We start from the raw sequence: 23,597 nt of genomic DNA, 5'->3' as shown, positions 1-23,597 counted from the left end.
AAGGCTACTCGTTGCTTGTGTTTTCTGCTAGCCACAAGTTACATGGCCCTCATGTGCCATCCACAGCTTACCTCCTGGGACAGATCTGTGGATAGGGTTAGGGACAGAGTTTGATACTCAGTATAAGTGAAAAAGTGTCAGGAGAGCAGATGAATCTCTTTCAGGAGAGATGGCGCCAACGGGAAGCAGCGGGGTGGTGAGCGGAGCCCTCCCACCTACTCCCCAGCTGCACGTTTTCATTTGCAGCTTCCAAAAGCGTTTTAAACAAGAGCTGGTGCCAAGGCTAGGGTTACATTCTGAAAGCGCGTCTCAGCACCAGACCTGATCCAAAGGCGCTGGTGGCACAGATCCTGGAAGACAGGCTCGGACAGCCCACGAGATCATCCTGTCACGGTGAGGGTGAGCAAGCAGAGGTTCTGGACTTGTGGCTGGACATCAAGAGCTAGACCACAGCAGGGAAGAGGAACCTCAACCCCAAGGAAAAGCACCCATAACTGACCGTGTTCAACACACATGTGTATGTTGAAGGGCAAAGAAGATGCATGTCTGAGGAAGACACGAGAGATTAGGAAAGATAATCAATACATGGCAGAGATCCTGCTTTTGGCTCCTCCTTCCACCTAGGTTGTGGGTTTGGCTGACATACTTAACGCTGTTCATTATATTATCTACCAAACCCTTAGGAGATAAATATAGCCCTTTATGGACCAATATTCCTAATGAGTCATTATCAAATATGATCAATCAAGGTATCTGGAAGAAGGCCATGAAAGAAAGATGGGAGGAGGAAGGGAAGAAATGAGAAAAGCCCCAGAAACTAACAAAGAGCCACAGTCAGCAGCCACTGTCTTAGCCAATCAAGTCTCATTGTACTTGGCCACGCCCACTCATGACTACATGCTCTAAGGCAGACCCCACTCCCACCAATGCCTCAACTGCAGTGTTGGGGATTGAACCTAGGGTCTCACGCATCCTACTTTCCGCTGCTCTAAGCCTAGCCCATCCACAGCAGCTTTGGGGCTGCAGAAATAGAGCCCAGCAATGGCCAGAGGCCGATTGGCAGAGCAGGGACTTTCGCCCTCTAGGCTCTGCAGAAAAAGTATGTTGGTTACTGCCTACCTGGTATGAACTCCCCACAGCCAGGTGGCTGCTGGTTCAGAGTGATCCCCAATCTATCCAACATATGCTCCCCACAGCCAGGTGGCTGCTGGTTCAGAGTGGTCCCCAATCTATCCAACATGTGCTCCCCACAGCCAGGTGGCTCCTGGTTCAGAGTGGTCCCCAATCTATCCAACATGTGCTCCCCACAGCCAGGTGGCTGCTGGTTCATTTTGAAAAGCTAAGGAGCATTAAACTTAACACCCAGGTCTTCCCTCACACCCCCACCCATCAGCACTGGCCCCATCATCATTGGGTGACTCTGCCACCCAGATGGGCGGGGGTTTGCCTGCTCCCCCCACCCATAAAGGTTCTCAGAATGCATACATTGTGAAACAATGTTGGCTTTGTCTTTTCGTGTGCAGCCGCCTTCTAAAGGAGAGAGGTTTAGCTAATGGCTCTGACACTGTCTCAGCCAGAGGCCAAGCAAGCAATGATGTATCTTTTGAAACTGCGCCTGTCTGACCCTGAATGCCCCTGAAAGCCCAGGGTTTGGCTAAAACATCTCAAGAGCTGATTCTACCTGGGGTTTCCATTAAGTACCCACAGCCCATAAAAACAGACTCCATCTGCAGAACGCAGGATAGACTCGCTCTCTGGACCCCACAGGGATTCTGCTTCTGCGGGAAGGAGTTTGCCAAGATGGTGAATAAACAGACTTAAGAGATGCAGGCATGGTGCAGGCAAAGCAGCCATCAGGGATGTATTTATCTCGGGCGGGTCTGCCTTTAAAATGTCTTTTGAAACTCTTGCAAGCGTTTCCTGGCTTTTTCCAAAAACTGCTTGTGTAACTTGTTTTGCTCTAAAATTTGCTGCTGGAGGTCACGGATCATCTGGCTCTGTTTGTCCTCGTCGAGAAGGCCATTGTCCAGGGAAATGTTTTTGTCAGAGACTGGGGCTGGGACCCCAGTGGAATAAGACTTGAGGAGAGCCAAACGCATCCTTCTGCGTTCCCTGCGTTCTTCCTCTAGCTCGGCCTTGTAATGGATTTCCAAGCTCATGTTGGGATGTTCTGTCAGCTCCAACAATGTCTTTTGCCTTTTCTGCTCCAACTCTGCCTTCTGCTTTTGCCTCAAAGCCATCCAGCTTGCTATAGAGCTGTCCTGTTTCTGCAGGTAAGGCTTAAGGCTTTCTTCCTCTGCTGTGGCCAACTTGGGCGGCTCCCTTCCTGACTCTGGGCTCTCTGAGAATGAGTCATCTTGTTCGCTAGATGTTCCTGCCTCGGGAACAGGTGTCAGGCTTTCAGGCCTTAATAGGTGCTTTGCCATGGGTTGGTACCTGGGGTACTCGGCCTCACTTAGCAACTGTTTCAAATTGGGCTTGGACCACATTTCAGGGGCCTCCATGTCTGATGGGCTCCCATACTCCTCAGCAGTCGTTTCTGCCTCCTCTGTACTCCCCCCTCTCTGGATGTCGCTGCTCTCGCCCAGAATCTCTGAGTAGCTCTGTTGCTCATCTGGATTCTGGTCTATCTTGAGCTTCTGTTCCAGGTGCAAATTCAGATGTTTCTTCAGTTTCCGATTGGTGTTAAACAATTCTTCGAAGGCAGACTCAAGCTCTTTGTGCCACTGATTCTTATCGGTGTACCTGCACGGCGACCCCTGGGTTGTGGCCTCCTGCCTGAAGGTGGAGCTGAGGGACAAGGGTTTTTCTAAGTCAGCTGTTTTGCCCTGCAGACTCTCATCTGTAGAGTTGTGATTCATGTTCTGAGCAAAGCGTGAAGACCCCCTTCTCATCGGCCGCCTCCCCTCCCGGGGTACTTCCTCCACGCACTCAGTTTCCCCAGCCCCAGTCAAGAGTGGGTTGAGCTTTACCAGGTCTGCCCCTCTGCTCACCCGAGGGCCCACAGGCTGGTAGCCACCACTGCTCTTACTCGAAGGCACCCGCTTCCCTTTACCCTTCTCACAGGGGTTTGGGACCCGGGCTTTGGTAGAACCCCGTCTCTCTGAGCATGTTGCTTTTTTCCGGGACTTAGGGTGTTGCCTGGGGTGCTCTTCCCGGCGGCCCTTCTCTCTAAAGGCTGCTCTGTTTCTCTCCTTAGCTCTCATGTGTTTTGCTGTTCCTCTCTGGCTGTGTTCGTACAAGTTGAAGTTGTTTCCCGTGGCCCGCCCTGTTGCTTCATCCAACAGTCGGGCTAAATAGAGGCGTTCCATGTCTCTAACCTGCTGCAGCCGGGCCTCCTGCCATTCTGCCTTCAACTCCTCAGCCAGGCGCTGCAGCTGTCGCGTTTTCCACTGCTGCAGAGTGACGTCACCCTTGTCTCGGCCTTGCGTCAGTTCAGGCTTCTGCCTCAAAACTAAGGCCTCCTCATCAGAAGAGGGGCTCAGCTCGTCGGCTCGCTCCACGTCTCTCTCCATTTCTGTGAGTTTTGCAGACACACTTGCAGGCAAAGGTGGCTGTGGCCAAGGAGGAGAGGCTGCGGGGTCCGGGGCACCCGCAGAGACGACGAGAGAGTCACAGCAAATCTACAAGGCCAGGAGGGCACAGGCCACTCTGGACAACTGGAGAAAAGTGTGCAAGGCCCTGGAGACAAGTGTGCAAGGGATTCTCAATGCAGGATACACTTGAAAACATGCCCAGCAGATCTCTCCTCTGCCCCTGCCCACTAACACCCGTTCTAGCCTGAACACCCTGGATAAGAGCCTGTGGGGGCATCTGTGTTTCCTAGGAGTGTGACTGCAGACACCATCTGCAGTGTTCAGAGATGAGTTTTGGTCATCACAACTGGAGGAAGGAGGTACTACCAATCTGGCTGGGGACAAGCCAGGGAGGTCACTAAACATCCTAAAAGGCACAGTGTGGCCTCCTGACAAAAAAAAAAAAGTAACAGCAGCACACCAGCCTGAGAGCCCTCCACCCCAGGAGGCAAAGTTAGGACTCAGGTGTTGGGGGAGGGTTGCAAAAAAGGGACAGGTGGGGACAGACCTGGGAAGGATGGGTGGGCGCTATGGCCATGGAGCCTAGCCTGTCATGAGAGAGCTGCTTATACTTGAAGATGAAGGAGCAGGAGAGGGAGGAGCTGCAGGCAGGGTGTGTGCAGGGGCCTGTGTCTAAGGATGTGTGCTCATACATCTGTGTTACACACCTCTATGCCCAAGAGCAGGGGTGTGCAAGAAGGAGCGTGCATATACATGCATGCTTGTTACTTGGATCCAGTACAAACCAGAGATGCAGGCACATTTATCTATGTGCATGTCATTGAGAAGAGGGGTACATTATGCAGACATGTGTGTGGGTGAATGTTTGCTTGCTACATGGATCTAATACAAACCAGACAGAGAGGAGAAATATATGTTACATTGTATCCCAATACCGGGCTTGCCACTGTGAGGTTATCTGAGGACCATCCTCTGTCCCTGTGGCATCGGAAGGGCCCATGCTTTGCCAGATCTTTCTAGAGAAGTTGTGGGGACAGAGTCCTGTGGCCACTTGGACACTATGGTCTGCGTGGAGAAGAGCCTCTGACTGCCCTTTCTTTTCATCCTCATAGAAGCGGGCTCACCAGCTTAAGCTGATGTCAATCACAGCAACCAGCAACCAGCTCCTCTGAGCACTGGGCAGCTATGATGCAGGTTTCCTTTTTGGAGGTAGGGATCTCCCTATATAGTCCAGGTTGGCCTAGAACTTGTAATCATCCAGTCTCCCTCCACTCCCCACATGCTGAGCTTATAGGCATATACCACCACACATAGCATAGCTCACTTTTTTTTTTTTTTGTCTAGTAGCCCTGGGAGGCAAAGAGCTATTATCATCCATGGTTCGCAGATGGGGAAGCTGAGGCAGGGAGCAAGGGGAACACTGAAGCCAGAATATCTAGCTGGAAAGAGGCTAACAGACTCTCTCTGACTGGGTAGACGACAGGGCCTTTGGTCAGTCATGGCCAGTCACATGATCACTGACATGGACATATGATGTCCTTGTGAGAGCTCCTTGCTCCAGACCAGGCAATGAGAAGCACTTTCTTAAACCAGCAGCTGATACCACACCCACCAGCCTGCTGACCACCATGTTGGCCACAAGGAGAGAATGAGAAGAAGCTGTGACTCTCAACTCAGGGGCCAATGTGGAAAATGGTTCTCTGACAGTTGGGTGTCCACACTCAGGGGACAGGGACTCCGAGCCTTTTCTCACATCACAGACAAAAATTAACTCTCAGTCGATCCTGCATAGATGTAATGTCAGGTCTAAGATTATAAATGTTTAGAAGAACACAAGTATACATATTTGTGGCTCTGGCTTAGGCAAAGATTTCTTAGATGAAACAGGAGAAACCAAGTAGTGAAAGAAGAAATAAAGAGATGAAGGCCCCGAGAAGGAAAGCAGTGTGCTTGGAGATGCCATGATCAAAACACCTTCTGCAGATGCCAAGGTTTTCCAGACACACACCCACTACGAGACTCCAGTCCGCAACACTTGACCGGTCCGTAAGCAGACAGCCTAACTGTAAAAGTGGCTGCAGCAAGATGGCTCGGCAGGAAACAGAGCCCGACAACTTATATTCAATCCCCAGGGTCCTGTGAGGAAGAGAGCCAACCGCCGGAAGTTCTCCTCTCACCTCTGTATGCGTGGGGACATGCACATGTGCCCATCGTAAACACACAAAAATTATATCTTTAAAAGATACAAGTAGAGCTGGAAAGATGGTTTGGGTTCAGCTCTCCAGCGCTCATGCTGGGGTGGCTCACAAGAGTCAGGAACTCTAGCTCCAAGGATCTTACACCTTTGCCTCCATGGATCACGTGTACATCTCACCACCTTACCCCTCCTCCCCATCCCCCATCCCCTCCACTCTCCCATCCCATATCCCCCCACCTTCCCCACCCCTCACCCCCACAATGTAATTAAAAACAATGTTTCTGAACGAGAAAGATACAGAGAGGCACTTCCCCCAAGAAGACAGATGCACGGCTAAGACAGAGCATGAAAAGATGGCCAAGAGCCACAGGCACCAGAGAAAAGCAGGCTGTTACTGCTTCCTGCCCTCAAGGATGGCTATGATCAGGAGCCAGGGAAACTGGAACCCTGCACCCTGGTGATGGGTGTGTAAAATGGGGGCAAGGCACATTGTCAACAGTCTGGCAGTTTCTCTATTTCTCTAGGTCTGTTGAGTAACCTGGAATTACCACAGTTAAGTCTTTAGCTAGGAGAAACGGAAGCTCAGAGAGGCTGAATGACTCAGATCCCAGAGCAGCTGGGTGTAGATGGGCGTCTCATACCCAAACCCAAGCTTTACCCACTGGGGCACAGCCACAGGAGTGTTGCGAGGGGTGGGGAGGGTCTGTGTCGCTGGAACTATTTTTCTGATGGCACCAAGCCCACATAAGACATGAAGTCTATTTCTGAGCCTGGAGTCACTTAGTCCTTTTTAATAGGTGACAACCACCAAGACCTGCCATGTCTCTGCCAACCAGAGGTGCCCCCAGCCCAGTCAGTGACTCTCATCCTCATGGAGAAATCTTTGGGATAAGCTTTGAAAAATTATAGCTAGCTCTATGGTTCAGGAATCCATGTCCCTATGACAACTGCCAACCACATCCCCAGTGCCTTTCTATGATCTTTCCTGGGCCCCTTTCCCATCCTATATTGTAACCAGAGGACAGGGCTCCCCTTGGATTCCTGGAGGGTCCTTGCTGAGCCTGAGAGGGTCATGGGGAGGCAGCTGGTCACCTGTTGTTCTCATCAGCAAGTCCCCAGTGTCATCCACAGCCACCACCAGCACACACCTGAGCCAAGGGGGGTCAGCACCAGGCTGCTTGGAAGAGAACCCAATGCTTTTGAGCAGTTGGGTAGAGGAATGTCCCATGCCTGACCCAGTGAAACCCAGATGTTCCTTCCACCTGTTGCCTTTCAACAGCTGGCTCTCTCCCTCGCCCAGCAGCAGGTGAACCCCTAGGACTTCTTGCAAGCCTTTCTATCTCCCATCCACCTCTCTGCCTGCACCCCACTGCAGCCTACACTGGCCCCCTGTTGTCCTAACCAGCAAGTCTCCAAATACTGTTCGTGGCCAACAGGCTCTACCCTAGGGAGATGCTGCCCCAGCCTGTAGGACAGCAATAGGATCCGTTCATGCTATCCTGCCAGCTCCAACCCCGGTGCCCACTGCTGCCCAGCACCTTAACTGTACCCATGTGGGTTCTTCATGAGATAGACATGCCCCCTCCCCATTCTCCATCTGTATCTTCAGACTCCTGCAACTCTCCTGCCTGGGACACCCCACAACAGTAGCTCTCAACAATCTGCACACTCAGGACTCCGACATCAGCATTGTTGGAAACGTAGAGACCGTTATAGATTAGTGACATGCGCTAGCGGGAACATCTCTACACAGCTCGGCTTTGCAATCTCATACATGCAGTCTGACACTGCCGTATTGCATGAGAGCGACTGGCACACAGCACACACAGCTCCCCCTTGACAAACCAATGCTCTGTTTTCTTTGGTTCTTTGGGACAACATGGGGGACACCCAAGGGCTCTTAAGATATGCAGAACAGGGTTATCTTAAATTAACACCAAACGCAAAGTGGGCTTAGTAAGTTAATATTGTGTGGCTGTAGCACTCTCAATGCTAGCTATGACTTTCCTCTTACCTCTTTTTTATTTTAATTTTATTTTATGTGCATTGGTGTTTTGCCTGCAAGCGTGTCTGTATGAAGGTGTCAGATCCCCTGGAACTTGAGTTACAGACAGTTGTGAGCTGCCATGTGGGTGTTAGGAGTTGAACCTGGGTCCTCTAGAAGAACAGTCAGTGCTCCCAATTGCAGAGCCATCTCTCCAGGTCCCCCCCCCACCTCTTTTACATAAGCCTGGCACCACAAGAATAAATATCTACAATTGAATCTGACATAAAAGCAATGAGAAATACAGGGACCAGTGGCCCTAGCTGGTGTCAGGGACCCAAGCTTTTGACTCTAAGCTCACACATCCTAAAACACAACACTCATAGGGTGGCAATGACCCACAAGTAAGAAAATTAGCTCCCAGGCTTCACCTTAGATGGTTCTTGCGTGGCTCTGTTGAGATTGGGCCTCAGTATAGGCTAGTCTGTAACTTGAGACCCTCCTACCTCAGCCTTTCCAGGGCTAAGATTATAGGCCTTGTGCCACCAGGCCCAGATCACAGTATTTTTCAACAGAGTGTATTCCTAGCCAAATCTGACATAACAAAATGGAACAGGAATACATCCAAATCTCACCAAATTCAGTGATCAGTGTGGAGTCTTGGGAGACCAAAGAACTGCCTGTGGCTGGGAGCCACATAGACACCCAAAGCACCAGTATGATTTCTATCTGAAGCCAGAGAAGAATCTAACCCTGTTCTGGACAGCCTAGACAGCCCTGGACAGCCTTGGACACAGAGGGGAAGAAGGTGGTCATAGTACTGTTGCATCCTGTCTGCACAGCGAGGATGCTTCAGCAGCAGAAGAGATGGTCTGTGTCATTGAGAATGGCACCTGGGCCAAAGGGAGCTTAGCCATCATCTAAGATGAAGACAACGGTCAAGGTACAGAAAACTGACGGGCAGACGTGGGTCTGTGATTTTTAAAGGGATGAGGAGTATCAATGAATGGACAAATGACAAGGTCACAAGATAATTAAAGACACAAGAGGGGCTGAGGAGATGGCTCAGTCAGTAAAGCTCTTGCTGTCTCAACATGAAGACCTGAGTGTGGGTCTCTGGCACCCACGTAAAGTAGCTGGGCACGGTAGCTCATGCCTGCAACCAGTGTAGGGGAGGCAGAGACCAGTAGGTAGATCCCCCGGAGCTCACAGGCCAGCCAGTCTATCCAAACTGGTGAGCTCCCGGATCTGTGAGAGACCCTGTCTCCGAGTATATGGTAGAGAGCAGTAGGGAAGACACCTAATAGGAGCCTCTGGCATGTACAGAACCCAAGAAACAAATCAAAAGCACAGTGTGAGCCAGGTCTGGTGGCACACGCCTTTAATCCCAGCACTCGGGAGACAGACACAGGAGGATGGCCAGCCTGGTTTACAGAGTGAGCTCCAGGACAGCCAGGGCTACGCAGAGAAACAGGCGCTGAGAAAGAACACTGGACGAAGTGTTGGAAGAGCAAGGGAGAACCAGACGTGGAAAACTTTCTCCCAGAAGGTTCTGGATTAGTAGGAAAGCAGAATGGAAGAGGGGACACCAACAAGGACGAAAGCCAGAAGCCTCCGCAGGTCTGAGGAGCATGGAGGAGTCTGGGTGGAATGCTATGTGCCCCAGGAAAGGATCTGAATGCTGTTGCCTCAGTCCCTCATCTGTGAAGTGTGTTATGGCAGCCTCCCCCATCACTATGAGGACCACCCAGAAGCGCGGCCAGTCATGTAGGGATAGGGTGGTACTTACCGTGTGTGTCTCCAGATGACCAAGCCAGACCACCGAGGACACATTACAGGGAGGCAAGGGTTGGTCGGGCAAAAGGAAACACTTTCCAAAGGGCTGTCTTGAAATCATTGGGTAGGCAGTGAGACACCCATCACTGGAGGCATCCAAGCCAAGCCCAGGTGAAATAAACATCAGAAATGTATTCAACCCCATTTCTCTGAGTTCTAGCTTCTATGCCTCAGAGTGTCCTGTCCCATACCCTGTTTCTGGCACTTCCTCACCTAGCTAAGGTCTAGAGGGGTCGTTCCTAAAGTTGCTGAGCCGGGTGAAGTAGCAGAGCCAGCAAGTCCGCTAGGCGAGGGCCTGGGGAAACATAAGCCCTGCCTAAGATCATAGCAGGTTTTTCTCCAAATCCTGGGGGTGTGGCTTCATATCGACATTTTACCATCTCTAGTCCCACGGGGACCGGGTGGGCTCTACCAGGCTAAGAAAGTTGGACATCCAGCTAAGGGGGTGAAGGACAAGCTCATATTTCCAAAGATAAACCTTGTCGCAAAGCTGACCTCTGACCTCAGAGTTTGGGCATCCACCAACCAAGAGGGGCACTTACAGCTGATCCAGCTGGTGCCTTACTAAATATAGGGGTGGTGCTCACTGCCTGCTTTCCAAGTCTCTAGCCAGGTCAGGGGTGCCCACACCAGCTGCCACTCCCACTCCTCAAGGCAACTATAGAGTCTCCCCAAGCTGCAGCCCCTACTCTCAGCACCTAGTCATCCTTACAGAACTTGGCCTGGGCATAGGACCAAGAACCCCCCTCCCAGAAGAGAAGGGGCAGACATCACTCTTACAATCTTGTCTTAAGGTGGTCCACGTGGGGTCTCAAGGGTCACTGACCCAGGTTAGCTGGAATCACCACTCCCCACGTCTTTCAGCAGCCCAGTATCTGCCCTGGCTGGTTAACTATGGGAAGCTGTTGCCATGGGGACAGCAGAGCTGTTGTGCTGTGACATCATCCGCAGGGGTGAGGTCAGGGATAGAGATGGACCAATGAGAGGACAAAGGTTCAGGGGAGAAAAGCAATCACAGATTTGTCTAAAGCGGCCGTGGTATTGAGCCTTTTGGAGGTGTCTGTTTGAAGAGGTTTTGACAAACAGAGGCCATGCCATACAGAAACTCTCAGGTCACAGCCACAGAGGCATGGAGGGCACCCTCCCTCCCCCAGGCTGACAACATTACGACCTCTCCCTCCACCCTAGCTGTCAGAACACTAAGATGACAGACTTCAAGGTCTCAAGGACAAATTCTTCCCACACCTTCTTCCGTAGAGACAGCCGCTGGCTGGACTTGGTCAGAGGGCATACTGGTTACTTCCCAACAGCTCTGGGGACTCTAACTGAAGCAGGTGAAGGAGGAATCTTAGCTCCGGCCCCCTCTGTCACTCATAACCCTACAGAACTCAAGGTCTGACATGCTTGACTATGTTTCTAGGGCTGGAACATCCTCTAAAAACGAGACCACTGGACTGCAGTTAAGTTTGCGGAATGTGGCTTTGATAAAGAATCAAGCATTTCCTCTATCGAGGAAAAGTGAGCTGAGGTGTGGGACTCTTGGAGAGCATAGGATCAGGACAGCTGATCCTGGAACCCAGGGCTTTGACTGGGTTGGACGAGCTCTGGGAGGGGCCACTGACCACAGGGGGACTTTCTCCACCAAAGCCTCCTGTTTTTCTGTTCCTCATTCTCACACCCTGGTGATGGTTTATTTTCTATGACAACTTGACCGAGCTAAGGGGTACCCAGCAAACTGGTTAATCCAGAGCCATTTCTGGACATGATTAGCTTTGAATCAAGCTTCCTGGGCTACCCTGAGCAAGCTTGAGGACCTAGAAGAAGGGAGCACTTTTTCTCTGCTCGGGCGTGGACATTCATCTGTTGTCTGCAGCACTGGGGCTCCTGGTTCCCATCCTTTGCACTCTAGGCTCTCTCCATCCACCTCACTCTTCAGTCTTTGAACACAGACAAAACCACATCCCTGCTTTCTGGCCTGCAATGGTGGCTTGCAGTCTATCACAGTGGGAGCCCATTCCCGTATCAAACCCTGGGCCTTCTCTCCTGGTTGACTCTGTTTCTCTGGGGAACTCATGGATACAGCCCTGGGACTGGCTTTTGTGTCTCTTTCTCCTTGCCCCTCGTCTCACATCTTCAGCCAGAGAAAAGGGCCTGGACATAGAATATTCTGGTAGTTCCTGATAGGTGGTTCTTTTGGCCTGCCCCAAACTGCTCACGGCTTCCAGTTCCCATTCCTCCCCTCTCTAGGTCTGTTCAGAACGATGGTGATGCTGCCACACCCAGCCCTGCCGCACCTGTGCTCTCCCGACACGAGCCGCAGGCTCTGCATGAACCCAGTAGGCAGGCTGGGAGCTGGAGAGAGAGCGAGAGCTAGCTGGGTCAGCAGGAGGACCTATGTTAGAGCTCCAGCAGAATGGAAAAGGCTTAGGGTGGGGAGGGGGTGAGATGAGGGTGGAGACACATGCTGGCAATCCCTGTGCTGAGGAGGTCCAGACAATAGGTGGGCCCCATGAGGGTCACTGGCCAACACCCACAAAAAAATCCCCAACAGAAACCCCCAAATATCCACGCTGCTAAACAACACAGGTCACACCGGCCAGGACAGGTCAGGTCTAGAGAATGTCTGGGTGATGTCTGCCGGTTATTAGGCAATCATAGCAAGTACCAACTTAAAAAAAAAATCCATGTATAATCAAGTCCATTTTAGGAAATTGAAAAATGCACTTGCAAACAGGAATCTGATTCCCTCACATGTCCTCACTTTTACATTTTAATTTAAAATATCTACCCATGCCAGGCTGGGGGAGGCATGCTCAGTGTTAGAGTGGCTCACGGAGGAGGTCCCGAGTTCACCTCACACCACACAGCAAGTGAAGGACTAGCCTCATCTGTTACCCGCAGGACACCTGATGCCGCACTTACTAATGGCCCCATGTACTATACATCCAGGTGATTCTAACCTTTTCCCCAGACAAGCAAGACTGAATAAACTTGTGACCAAATGCTTACTGGTGTCTGTTACCAATTCTCTCTCAAAAAAAATTCCTGGATACAGGCTTATTTTTATAATCCTGATTGCTCTGCCAGCACGCCCATGGGAGACTCCAGAAGGCGTACGTTGAGACACAACATCTTTGTCACCAAGCCTCCACAAGGACACCCAGCCTCCTGCTCCTCTCCCCCAAGGAACAGCAAGCACTCTTGTATCCAAAGTCGGGAACCTGCTCCTGCTTGAGTCTCTAGGGACTCCTGGCCCTGCCACTGTCCTGGTGACCGTGGACAAGTCACAGACCTTCCTGCTCCACCCGAGAGTGGAGCAGAGAGAAGCCAAGCTGGGTTCAAATGTTCCCGAAGGAAAAAGAGTCACTGTGTGCTCCCATCCACAGCTCGAAGGGGAGACTGCCTCTTCTGACACCTTTGTACCCATAGCCTCTGGGCAGAGGCCACAGGTTTCCCAGGAGGCGAGACTCCTGGAAGGGGACAGTGGGGCTGACATCTGTGGAGCCCATCGGGACACCTTTCGGAACTTGACTTGTCAACGCCTTCTTTACTATACTCTCAGGGTTTGTTAGACACCCTGAGAGGCACAGAGTAGGGACTGGATCAGCTGAGCGGCTCTAAAGTCAGGGCCTCTCCAGATACCTCCCACTTCCTTGGTTAATAACCAGCAGGTCGCCGGGCGGTGGTGGCGCACGCCTTTAATCCCAGCACTAGGGAGGCAGAGGCAGGCGGATCTCTGTGAGTTCGAGGCCAGCCTGGTCTACAAGAGCTAGTTCCAGGACAGGCTCTAGAAACTACAGGGAAACCCTGTCTCGAAAAACCAAAAAAAAAAAAAAAAAAAAAAGAACCAGCAGGTCGGTGTCCCAGCCAGGTCTCAGTTATGACGAGAGGTGCCTGGCGAAGGTTGCTTCTATCACAACAAGCTCCGCTGTCTCTGCAGAAGGTGGTTAGACTCCAACAGGGTGTCAGGAAAGTCAAAACCACCTGCAAGTGCAGGCTGGAAAGGGGGCAAATGAAGTCTCAAGTCATATGCGGATCTCAAGACACACTGACGAGACCGCCAGGACTCTATATCCACAGGAAAATCTGCACAGAGAACCAGGATTTTCTTATGAAGCCTCCCTCCCACCTCTCCCCTCTCCTAGGAGCCCAGAGCAGGCTGGGGGAACTTAACTGCAGCTTCGGGGTCAGCTTGGAGAATGGCCCCACAGGCATCCTTTTTCAAGCCATCCTGTTTGTTCTGGAAATTACAGAGTAGGTAACCTGATGAATACCATGCCACACAAACCAGAAACCTGCACCCGTATCACTGAGGCCAAGGAGAAAAAAGAATATTCTACGAAAGACAGACTGTTGAGGACTCAGGCTTTGAGGGTCTAAATAATCTCCGCCATACTCACCCAACCCCCGCTGTGGCTGTATAATACAACACAGACAATGCCCAATCTCTATAAAGCTTTATTTAAAATGGGTGGTCTGTCCAACAATGGGAGTAATTTTGCCAACTATAGAAAGAGACCCAGAAAGTGTCAGGATGTCAGCTGTCTTCTGTGGAGCTGTGTCACCAGTGAGACTGCACCAGATGTCCCGGAGCAGTGTGACTGTCACACACAGGGAAGGACCAGTTCCTCTGGGAAAAGGCACAGCCTGAGGCTACCCTGGAAGACTCAGATGAGGTGACCTTTGCTCTGGGTGCTCTGAAGTCGACAGAAGTCATCTTGGAAGGGTCTTAGGATCTACTAAACCACATTCTTTAAACACTCATGACGTATATGTACGTGCGCATGTGCGTGTGAGTGCGGGACACACAGTGGCCAGAAGAGGGTGTAGGATCCCCCAAGTTAGAGTTACAGGCAGTTTCGAGTCACTTGCCATGGATGCTGGGAGCCAAACACAGGTTCTCTGGAAGAGCAGTATGCACTCTTAACCCCTGAGCCATCTTTCTAGCTCCCATGAACTGCGCACTTTAATGGGGTGATCTGTACAAAGCTTGAATCATACCTTACTAATGAAAGATGCTGACAAACAAAGCCCTTGTCAGAGACAGAGAAATGCAGAGGTCTCAAGGCAATGCCTAAAAGCCAATCCATGGAGGAAGGAATGCTCAACCTCTTGAGAGTTGTCCTCTGACTACAGAGTACATATGTACACACACACACACACACACACACACACACACACACACACACACTCTTTTAAGAAAAAAAAGCCAGGGGACTGTCAGCAAATTTATCAATTCAGTAGCTGCCTCTGAAAACAAGGATGGAAGCCAGCTACCCACTTGTCTGATGGTGGGGTCCTACCCTCAGGCTGGGTGGTGGCTGCGGAGGCCTGGTCCGATCTAAGGCTTTTCCTGAGGTCCTGCTGCATGGAGAAGGTCCCCTGTCTAAAACCAGGAATACATGTGGCAGAGTTAGTGAGAGTCTGGGGCCAGGGCCCTGGGGGAGCTCCATCTCGGATCCTGAGAACCCAACCATCCTGAGACTGGAGTTATCAGTCCCATGGCCGCTGTGTACCCCATCTATAAAGTCATGTGTTCCATTGTGCAACATTGCTTGATTAGCTTCTTGTTGCGTCTCATTGTATAAGAGCTTTCTGCTGACTCTGTCCGGTTCCCCCACACACCTACAAAGAGTATCTAAGATGCTGTACTTCATAAGAAACTTGCTTGGCATGAGACTTCCCGAGCCCAGCTTTCTGAGTTCCTTATCTTCTCATCTCCTTAGATGAGAACCCCATCACTGAAGAATGATCTGCTGGTCCAGGTCAGGTGGCAGAACTCTTTGACTTTTTGAGCTGGGTGTCCACTCCATACTATTGCTAAAATGGATCCCAAGCATGTACATGTTAAAACCAGGTATCACACTGGGCAAGAACTGAGTGACCACGTTCCATATAAAGGCTGCACCTGGGCTTGTAGAACTGACCCACTCCAGACCTGTTTCTGGATCAGAGATATGAATCATCTCCACAGCAAACAACCAAGCTCACATTCAAGTCTCTGCCAACAGACAGGCAAACCTCGTGAAATCATCTGCCACACGGCACTCCATCCCTCCTTCATGGTACATGCATCATTCATGGAACCCCAGCCTGCTCCCAGAGACCACTCCCAAGTCAATGTAGGTATGGATTGGTGCCAACCTAGAAACACTCCTCTTGAACTGCTTCCCATCCAGCCGTCTCCTACCCACAGGGCCATGAACCCCCTCCTTTATCAGCCTGGGTCTTGGGGATTTTGCTGTGTGCGTGCGTGCGTGCGTGCGTGCGTGCGTGCGTGTGTGTGTGTGTGTGTGTGTGTGTGACTGCGTGTGGTACACATGTAGAAGTCAGAGAACAACTTCGTGGAGTTAGTTCACTCCTTCTACCTTTACATGGATCCTGGGGCTTGAACTCAGGTTTCCAGGTTTGCACGGCAGTTCCTTTATCACTGAGCCATTTTGTCAGCCCCAGGCCTCAGATTTTATCCTATGCAAAAGGGTTGGTGACAAAGTGAATGAAGAGGGACGAATATCAGGAAGTGGAGGGGTGGGGGCGGGGGGCGGGTGTGGTTCTTCCAACATATCACCATCCTTGCTCTCCCTGTCACCTGTCTTCCCTCCCAGGACCCTGGCTGCCACCTGTTCCCCCCTGGACATCAGGTTTCTTCTTTGTTTTCTCTACTTTGTGATACCTGCATCTCAGCCCTGAGTTTTGCCTGAGAGCTAATGAGGATTGAGAGGCAGGTCCAGCTCAGTGTTAATGGCCTGGCTGCCACCACCAGCAGGCTGTGCTCTGAATCCCGTTAGCCTCTTCCTTCCATCACCCACCACCTAAGAGAGGCGCGAGCGAGTTACTGTCTCCATTTCAGAGACCGGACTAGAGGTGGGGGACTCAAATCCAAGGTCGTGGAGCTGGTCTCTGGCCTTCACTCTGGGCAGAACCAGCCTCTGGCCACATTTTGCTGTAAACGCAGGCGCCCCGCCCTTACTGGCTCCTCCCCCATTTCCTGTTCTCTCCACAGCCCCCTTCCCCCGACATTTTCCACAGCCTGCTAAAGAGCTGACTGGGCACTTCCTCATCCAGGCCACAGCCCAACAGAACTCTCAAAGCCCTGTCCACCTGACCATCTGACCAGGCTAGGAAACACCTGCCTGCCCACTCGAGGGGGTGGGTGTTCAGCCGCAAGGCTCCTTTCATCCATAGAGTTACCCCAAGCGCAGGTGTTGGCACTGCCCCCTGGCTCACTAGATTGTCCCCACAGGCTCCTGCCTCCGCACAGTGTCTAACCAAGCCTCCCCAGGTTCTACTGACTGGACCCCAGACCCTGCTGCTTCCCACAGGCTCAGTAACCTTTCCCCAAGTCATCCACTTTCTCAACCAGCTCAACTACTGCTCCCTCAACTGCCCCAGACCACTCCATCTCTGTTGCAGCTCCCTTAACCTAGAGAGTTATCTGGCTGATAAGATCCACACCTCAGGATTGCCCAGAGCTCCATTCTAATCCCCCCATCCAACAGATTCCTGTTGGCCACGAGGCAATGAGCAAGATCACTGAGGTGCTATATTCCAGTCTTCACTTCCCTCAAGACGGTTGTGTGGCTGACTAACCCTTTGAAAATTCCCTGGAGCACCTGCCCAGAGCTTTGTGTGTGGTCAGCAACCCAAAAGTAACTACTCAATCATACATGCTTAGAGGAATAAACCACAAGAGAAGCAGGTGTCTAAGTCATAGCCAGGCTGGGCCTACAGGCAGCGAAGCCACATAGCCACACGGTGGAGGGGCGAGGGTTTCTAAGTCACATAGCCACATGGGTGTAGAGGCTCAAGTGTCTAAGCCACACAATCACACTGAGCCCATGGGTGTCTAAGCTACACATCTGCACAGCCACATGGGCCCACTGGAGTCTAAGTCACACAGCCACACCACGCCCTCCATACACTGGATTGAGATCATTTTCGGAACCCAGGATTGGCCAGAACTGATCAAGATCTAAGCAGAAAAGCAGTTGCAGTTACCAAGGAAGGGCTCCTTTTCCAAGACATCCACATATACAGACCCCTCTTCATAAAGCTACCCCTCACAGGGTGGTGGTGGTACAAGCCTTTGGTCCCAGCACTCGGGAGGCAGAGGCAGGAGGATCTCTGAGTTGGAGGCCAACCTGGTCTGCAGAGTTAGTTCCAGGACAGCCTGGGCTGCACGTAGAAACCATGTCTCCAAAAAAGGTACCCCTCAATTTGTATGATAGAATATGCTCCCAATCTGCCTTTTGAGGGACCCCAAAGCTTTGACATGCCCATCCGACACAGCCCATCAGGGAGCACTCACTGTGTGGAAGTCCCCTTCTACTCCTGCACAGTTGAGCAATGATAGAGACCCAGCAGGCTGGGACAGAAGGTTGTATGGATCCCAGCCAGCTCAGGCTGGCGGGTGGGGGTATTCAGCTGAATGTGTTCCAAGCAGCTGAGGACTGCAGTTGCTGGCTCTACATCACAGCCTCTCCTGACACACTGAGCCTATTGGTCACGCTTGGTCCAGAAATCTACTATCTTCCCTATTCTTTGACCAATTCTCCTCCTGGCACCTTAGGCATCTCATCTGCTGAATTCCCCTCCACCACACCTGGGGACACTCATAGGCTTCACTGTTCTTATCCAGACCTGGCAACCAAACCAAGACCCCGGCCAAGCACTCTCATCCGAGAGGTTGCCATTAGACATTGTATCAGATAGGTCACCATTAGATGTTGTATCAGATAGGTCACCATTAGGCATTGTATTGAAATTAACACGACTCTCACCACTCCCTCCCTAACCTCTGCTGATGTCACACTGCCTTGGGGACCCCACTGCTTGGCACCAGCATGGGCAGAACACCAGTGGAATTGCCTGGACAGTCTTAAAAATCCCAATGACCACACCCAGGTTCCAGGTGTTGATGATTCTGGCCACCAATTTACAGCCTATGTGTCCTCGGGGACTCGCTGTGGATACGCTGTTGGACAGAAGGCACCATGTGACCAGTCAGAGTGACAACACATGACCCCAATCTGCACCAGCCACTTCCTGCCGCTTCTTCAGACACTGTGCACCTACCATTCTCTCATCTCAACCCAGCCCATCCACCAAGGATGCTCCGATTGACACCATCAAGGTGCACTTAGCTGTGCCTCGAGCATCCTTTCCTGGTCTGTGTCCTCTACATTGCCTATGCTCTATGTCTCATTTCCTCCCTCTGAAGAAATATCCTAGCCATGAGCTGCCTGGTCCCGGGTGTGTGTGTGTGCATGCTAGTAGCATTGTGCGTGACCAGAAGCAGGGGAGCATGCATTGCAAGCGTTTGAGCCTAGCTCCGGGGCTGGGAAAGGACTCCTGCCTCCTGTATGATCTCTCCTCCATCTGCCAGATTGCCCATACCTTTCTCCTTCCTTTCGTTTCTCTCCTTGCTGTTCTCTCTCTCTCTCTCTCTCTCTCTCTCTCTCTCTCTCTCTCTCTCTCTCTCTCTCTCTCTCTCTCTCTTCCCTTGAGATTCCTGGAGTGGTGAAACACATCTCTCAAATGTGTTCCAATGCAAGCGGTCCACAGCCTTAGGCATTAGGCTAAGGTCCCCTACCAGATCCAGGCAGCTGCTCCTCCTACCTAAATAGCCATCTAGAGTTCATGCTAAAAGCCACCTGGAGGCCCAAACTAAGGTGAGGAGAAGGAAGGCTGAGATCCAGTCCATCTGCAGGCCAGTGCGGGAGCACTTGACCATCACACCAGGAGATTGGAATTTCAGAGGCCTGAGCAGGTCACTGGCTTTCACTGAGCTCAGCTGTGTGGTATGGGAGGGTTCACACCTCCCTGCTTGATTGGCACATCATTCCTCTATAGCTCCAAGATTGGGAGTTGCCAGCGACTCAGATCCCAGACCCTCCCCAACAGAATATCTCCATCCAGGATACCAGTCAAAGTGTTCCCACAGCCCCCTCCTCAGCAGCCATCAGCATCCTTCCCCTTTGTAACTTGCAAATCCATTTCAAGTTGCTATGTGCTTACCCCCTGAATTTGGCAAGTTCATCACTTCATGAACCGCAAAGTCTGACTTTCTTTAGACCTTCCATTGGTCACCTGCTCGCAGTTGGCAAGGTTCTGATGTGCCTACTTAACCTTTAAACCCACCTCTGCAGTCCCTTGCACTGGTGTTAGAGCTTCCTCTTCCTAGTGGCTCATTTCTCCCTTACATCCCCATAGCGCAGAGCCAGCCACTCTGGACTTGTTCGTTGAGACAGACACATCCAGTATGAGAACTATATGCCTGGGGGTCCAGAGAGCTTGCTGCCAGCAGTTTCGGCAGAGAGCCACCATCCACCAAAGTCCTGCAAAGCTCACAGTGCCTGGCAGTGCCTTGCTTTGCTTTTACACGAGTCAACAAAGACAGAGTCATTACTGAGTGAGTGTTACATGCTTTCTGGGGTGGCCACTCCTACCTTTCTGGTCTCCATTACCATGTACACAAACACACACAGGCCCCACAGAAAGTCACTATGTCTTCACCTAGATCACCCACCATACCTGGTGGTCCTTTAGGTCTTGACTATGGCTTCAGGCCTCACTACCTGAGCAGAGGGGGTGGATTCCCCGCCCCCATTCCTGAATGCCCTTGATTCCAGAAAGCAGTCAATGCAGTCGGAGTCTGCCAAGTAGCTCATTGGATTCGGTCACTCCAGGTTCCATGGCTTGAGGTAGGAGGTGAGAGAATCAGACCAGTTCCTGAGCAGTGCCAGGATGCAGACACATGTCCTATGTGTCCTGACCCAAAAGTACAGAGACAGGGGCCTTCCAAGAGTGGGCCAGCCTTCTCTTATCCCTTCCATAAGAAGTGTTACAATTCTCTCTGCCCACCATAGCTCCAGACCTGCCATTGGCAGAGAGATCCCTCCTAGGAATCCATTCCCGGTCAGATGCTGAGCCAGGCAGCTCGACTGTGTGCACGTAGCAGCCACCGGAAAAGCTAGCTTTTATTAACCCCCTACGTGCACCCTTTTCAGGCTCCTGGATCATGGTTCTGGGTATCCAAAATCAGATGCTTTCAAAACAACAGCAGCTCAAGTCTGAGCCAGATCTTCCGTATCAGCTTGGGAACTCAAGAGAGAGCAATGGGCAGTTCTGACGTCAGCCAGTCCCAGATGCCCCTCTGAGCAAGTCACAAATCTGTATCAGTTCCAGGACAGAACCCTGCAGCAGGCCAATACTGGCAGGGTGGGTTCACTACAGTTCCCTACCTTAGGATGTCAGCCACTTTCCAGTCCACGCTGGTCAATCCTGAGAGGAGTGGGTAGGGCTAACACAGGACACCCTGGTTGTGCTGAGTTGACAGTGTCCCTCCTACAAGTCCACAACCACCAGACCCATGAATATAACCCTCTTGGGATGTCTCTGCTGATGTAATCAAGTCAAATGGGTTCAAACAAACACTGAATCCAGTGGTTTGTGTCCTGGCTTGTGTCCTTGTAAGAGGGGGCATAGCCGGATATAGACAAGAAGAGAAAGGGACTCATCCATTATCCCCCCAAAATCACTAAGGAATATCGCAGTGCCACCCTCCAAACTGGGAGGGAGGCCTGGGCCACCAGCCCTACCAGCATCTGGATTTTAGGCTTTGGAACTCCTGGATCACAAGACAGTCAGTTCCATTGCTTTGGGGTACCTATTTGTGGTCATCTGTCCCAACAGCCTCAGGAGACAGCTCTGCTACAGGATTGGGCCACTGTGCTGGGATGAATTCAAAGTCTTGGCTTCACGGTGACTTAGATGCAATGCTTTGGACAGCAATGCTGGGAAATCTAGGCAGAGGAGAGCAATGTGCAGGCAGGAAGGGGCCTCTAGGCACAGAGGCATCAGACCTCTGATCCAGACGGGACTAATGTAGCTCCCAGCCTGGTGCTACCTTGTCTGGGCTAGAGTCTAAGCGTTCTCCGACCTGCAGCTAGCAGTGTGGGCGTACGAGTCAGCTCTTTCCTACCAGGCCCCTGTGAACCAGGCCACTGAGTCCTGCCTGCTCCTTTTCTCTGAGTTCCCTACAACTTGCTGATCAGAAGTGAGGTCTCTACAAAGGGGCCTTACACAACCGTACCCCCAAAGAATGGCACTGAGGAAACACACTAATGATCCCCTCATTGGAAGGGACTTCCTCAACCCAAAATGTTGCTGCTCGTCATAGCTCAACTGGACAAAAGATCCCATTTCCCTCAAATCAGACTGTATTTGCAAACCACTCCACAAACACACCTCACGCCCTACGCCCAGGTAGACTGAGTTAAGGAGCCCCAGAGATAAGATCAGCTCAACACCCTCCAAAGAGCTAACCAGGGTGGGGCAAGGAGCCACAGAAAAGGGCTTCACGAGGGTATTTCTGACACCTGGAGAAACAGGCACTGGCTTCAGTCTGTGTGGGAGAGGGGTACAGGATACTCAGACAGCTGAAACATAAAAGCCAAACCCGCAGGGAAGGTGGAATAGGCACCAGGACCTCACCTGCTGAATACGGGAGTTTGCCCAGCGCTGGAGAGGCCTTGGGGGGTCAACTCCAAGTGGAGCCTCCCACTGTTCCCAGTTTTTCCAGGACCACATCACTATCTATGTACCTCCTACCTGGCCAGCTAGCACCCACTCTTTGGTTCAAGGAGTCCTGAGGGTAACATACATGCTGGGCAATCTAAGCAGCCATACAATCCCATGACTCTCATAATCATCATAATAAGTCAACCCCCAGACCCCCTGTGTGTGTGTGTGCGCGCGCGTGGGTGCGTGTGTGTGTGTGTGTGTGTGTGTGTGTGTGTACATTCTCCGGGGGGGGGGGAGTCAACAGCAGCAAATACTCAGGCTCTGGACCCTGCTTGGCCCTGTGGTGGGGCCTTCCAGGGGACACGCAGCAGGGAAGTGGACTCCAGCAGCTTTCTTCAGTCCCTCTGAGCTCATGGGATCTGCGCAGGGGGCTTCCATTCTGCCCTGCTAAACGCAAAAACTCCCCGATGGCTGCAGAGAAGCCCTCCTCACACAGCCACCCCCTCACCTGTGGAAGTTTCTTCCCGGGGTTTCCAGTCCTTTAACCACCGCACCCCGCGTGTCCCCTACTCCCCGCCCCCAGCATTGGCATCCCAGGGAGGCCGCCTGCCAACACCCAAGCGTTCCCTGGCTCCCTTTCCTGGGGCCGGAGCTGCTGCGGAATTTCGGTGGAATTTTGAGGTCGCCAAGCATCTCCCAGCTCAGAGAGAAAAGAAAGAGAAACGGGGGAACTGGGGGGGGGGGGAGAAAGTGCGCTTGGGGCGTTCAGTTGCAGGATGGCAGAAGGAGCCCCAGCCAGCTGCACCGGCAGGGAGGTGGGCCGCGCGAACCGGGTACAGCCGCTTACCTACGTCTGCATTGCAAAACGCCTGTTGCGGGTGCACCGGGGAGCAGCTGCAGGCGTCGGCCCGGCGCAGCAGCGTGGCCAGCAGCAGGAGGCCGAGCGCCAGCCGAAGGCTGCGGGCCGCGGCGCCCATGGCGCGCTGGGGGCCTGTGTCCGGCTGCTGTGGCGCGGGCTGGGGGGCCGGGCACGCCCCTCCTCACCTGGCCCGCTCCCCCGCGCAAACTTTCTGTCCTCTTTGTCTAGGGGGGAAGCGGCGAGGGGAGGGCGCGGGGCAGTGCACCCAGCGGAGAAGAAAGAGGCTGGGGGGCGGCGAGCGAGCGCAGCCCGGCTCGGCTCCACCGCTGCCTTCTATGGCTGTGTTTGCTGCGGGCTCGGGCCGAGCCGCCGTTTTATTGCGCTCCGAGGATCCTCTGCTCCTCCTCTCGGTGGCTGGCGGCCAGTGCAGGCCGGGCGCTCCCAACAGCCCTCCTCCCGCGCCGCCCAGCCCTCCCCAGAACCCCGGCTTTTGTTGTGCCCAGCCTGGCACGGCTGTGGGCTTCCCGCACCACCTGGCACACTGCGCCACAGGGCCACGCGCGCTGTGTACCTGACTGCCCGCTGGGCCCACATTCACGTAGCCCCGGTTACCCGAAAGGCCGGCTGTGCGGTGTGTTTCGCCTGATGGGCCCTGACTCT

At 52.4% G+C, this 23,597-nt stretch overlaps 2 protein-coding genes across 2 annotated transcripts in view; both read right to left on the bottom strand.

The window, feature by feature from the left end:
• Nucleotides 1-23,268, bottom strand: part of Timp2 (TIMP metallopeptidase inhibitor 2) — a 48,801-nt gene extending 25,533 nt beyond the window's left edge. Inside the window, exon 1 of the mRNA XM_038326201.1 lies at nt 22,926-23,268. Coding sequence (XP_038182129.1) covers nt 22,926-23,055 — 130 coding nt within the window. The 5' untranslated portion in view covers nt 23,056-23,268. The remainder of the gene's footprint in view (nt 1-22,925) is intronic.
• On the bottom strand, nt 1,887-3,515 carry Cep295nl (CEP295 N-terminal like). Its single transcript, XM_038326200.1, has one exon. The coding sequence runs from the start codon at nt 3,513-3,515 to the stop codon at nt 1,887-1,889; it is 1,629 nt and encodes a 542-aa protein (XP_038182128.1).
• Nucleotides 23,269-23,597: the final 329 nt, after the last annotated feature.

The sequence above is a fragment of the Arvicola amphibius genome, chromosome 4, assembly GCF_903992535.2.
Source record: "Arvicola amphibius chromosome 4, mArvAmp1.2, whole genome shotgun sequence".
NCBI classification, from domain to species: Eukaryota; Metazoa; Chordata; class Mammalia; order Rodentia; family Cricetidae; genus Arvicola; species Arvicola amphibius.
The sequence above is the reverse complement of the archived record's forward strand: the minus strand, read 5'-3'. Positions and strand labels throughout refer to the sequence as shown.

Coding starts and splice junctions, on each gene's coding strand:
- Cep295nl (XM_038326200.1), bottom strand. CDS start 3,515: ATGGAGAGAGACGTGGAGCGAGCCGACGAGCTGAGCCCCTCTTCTGAT.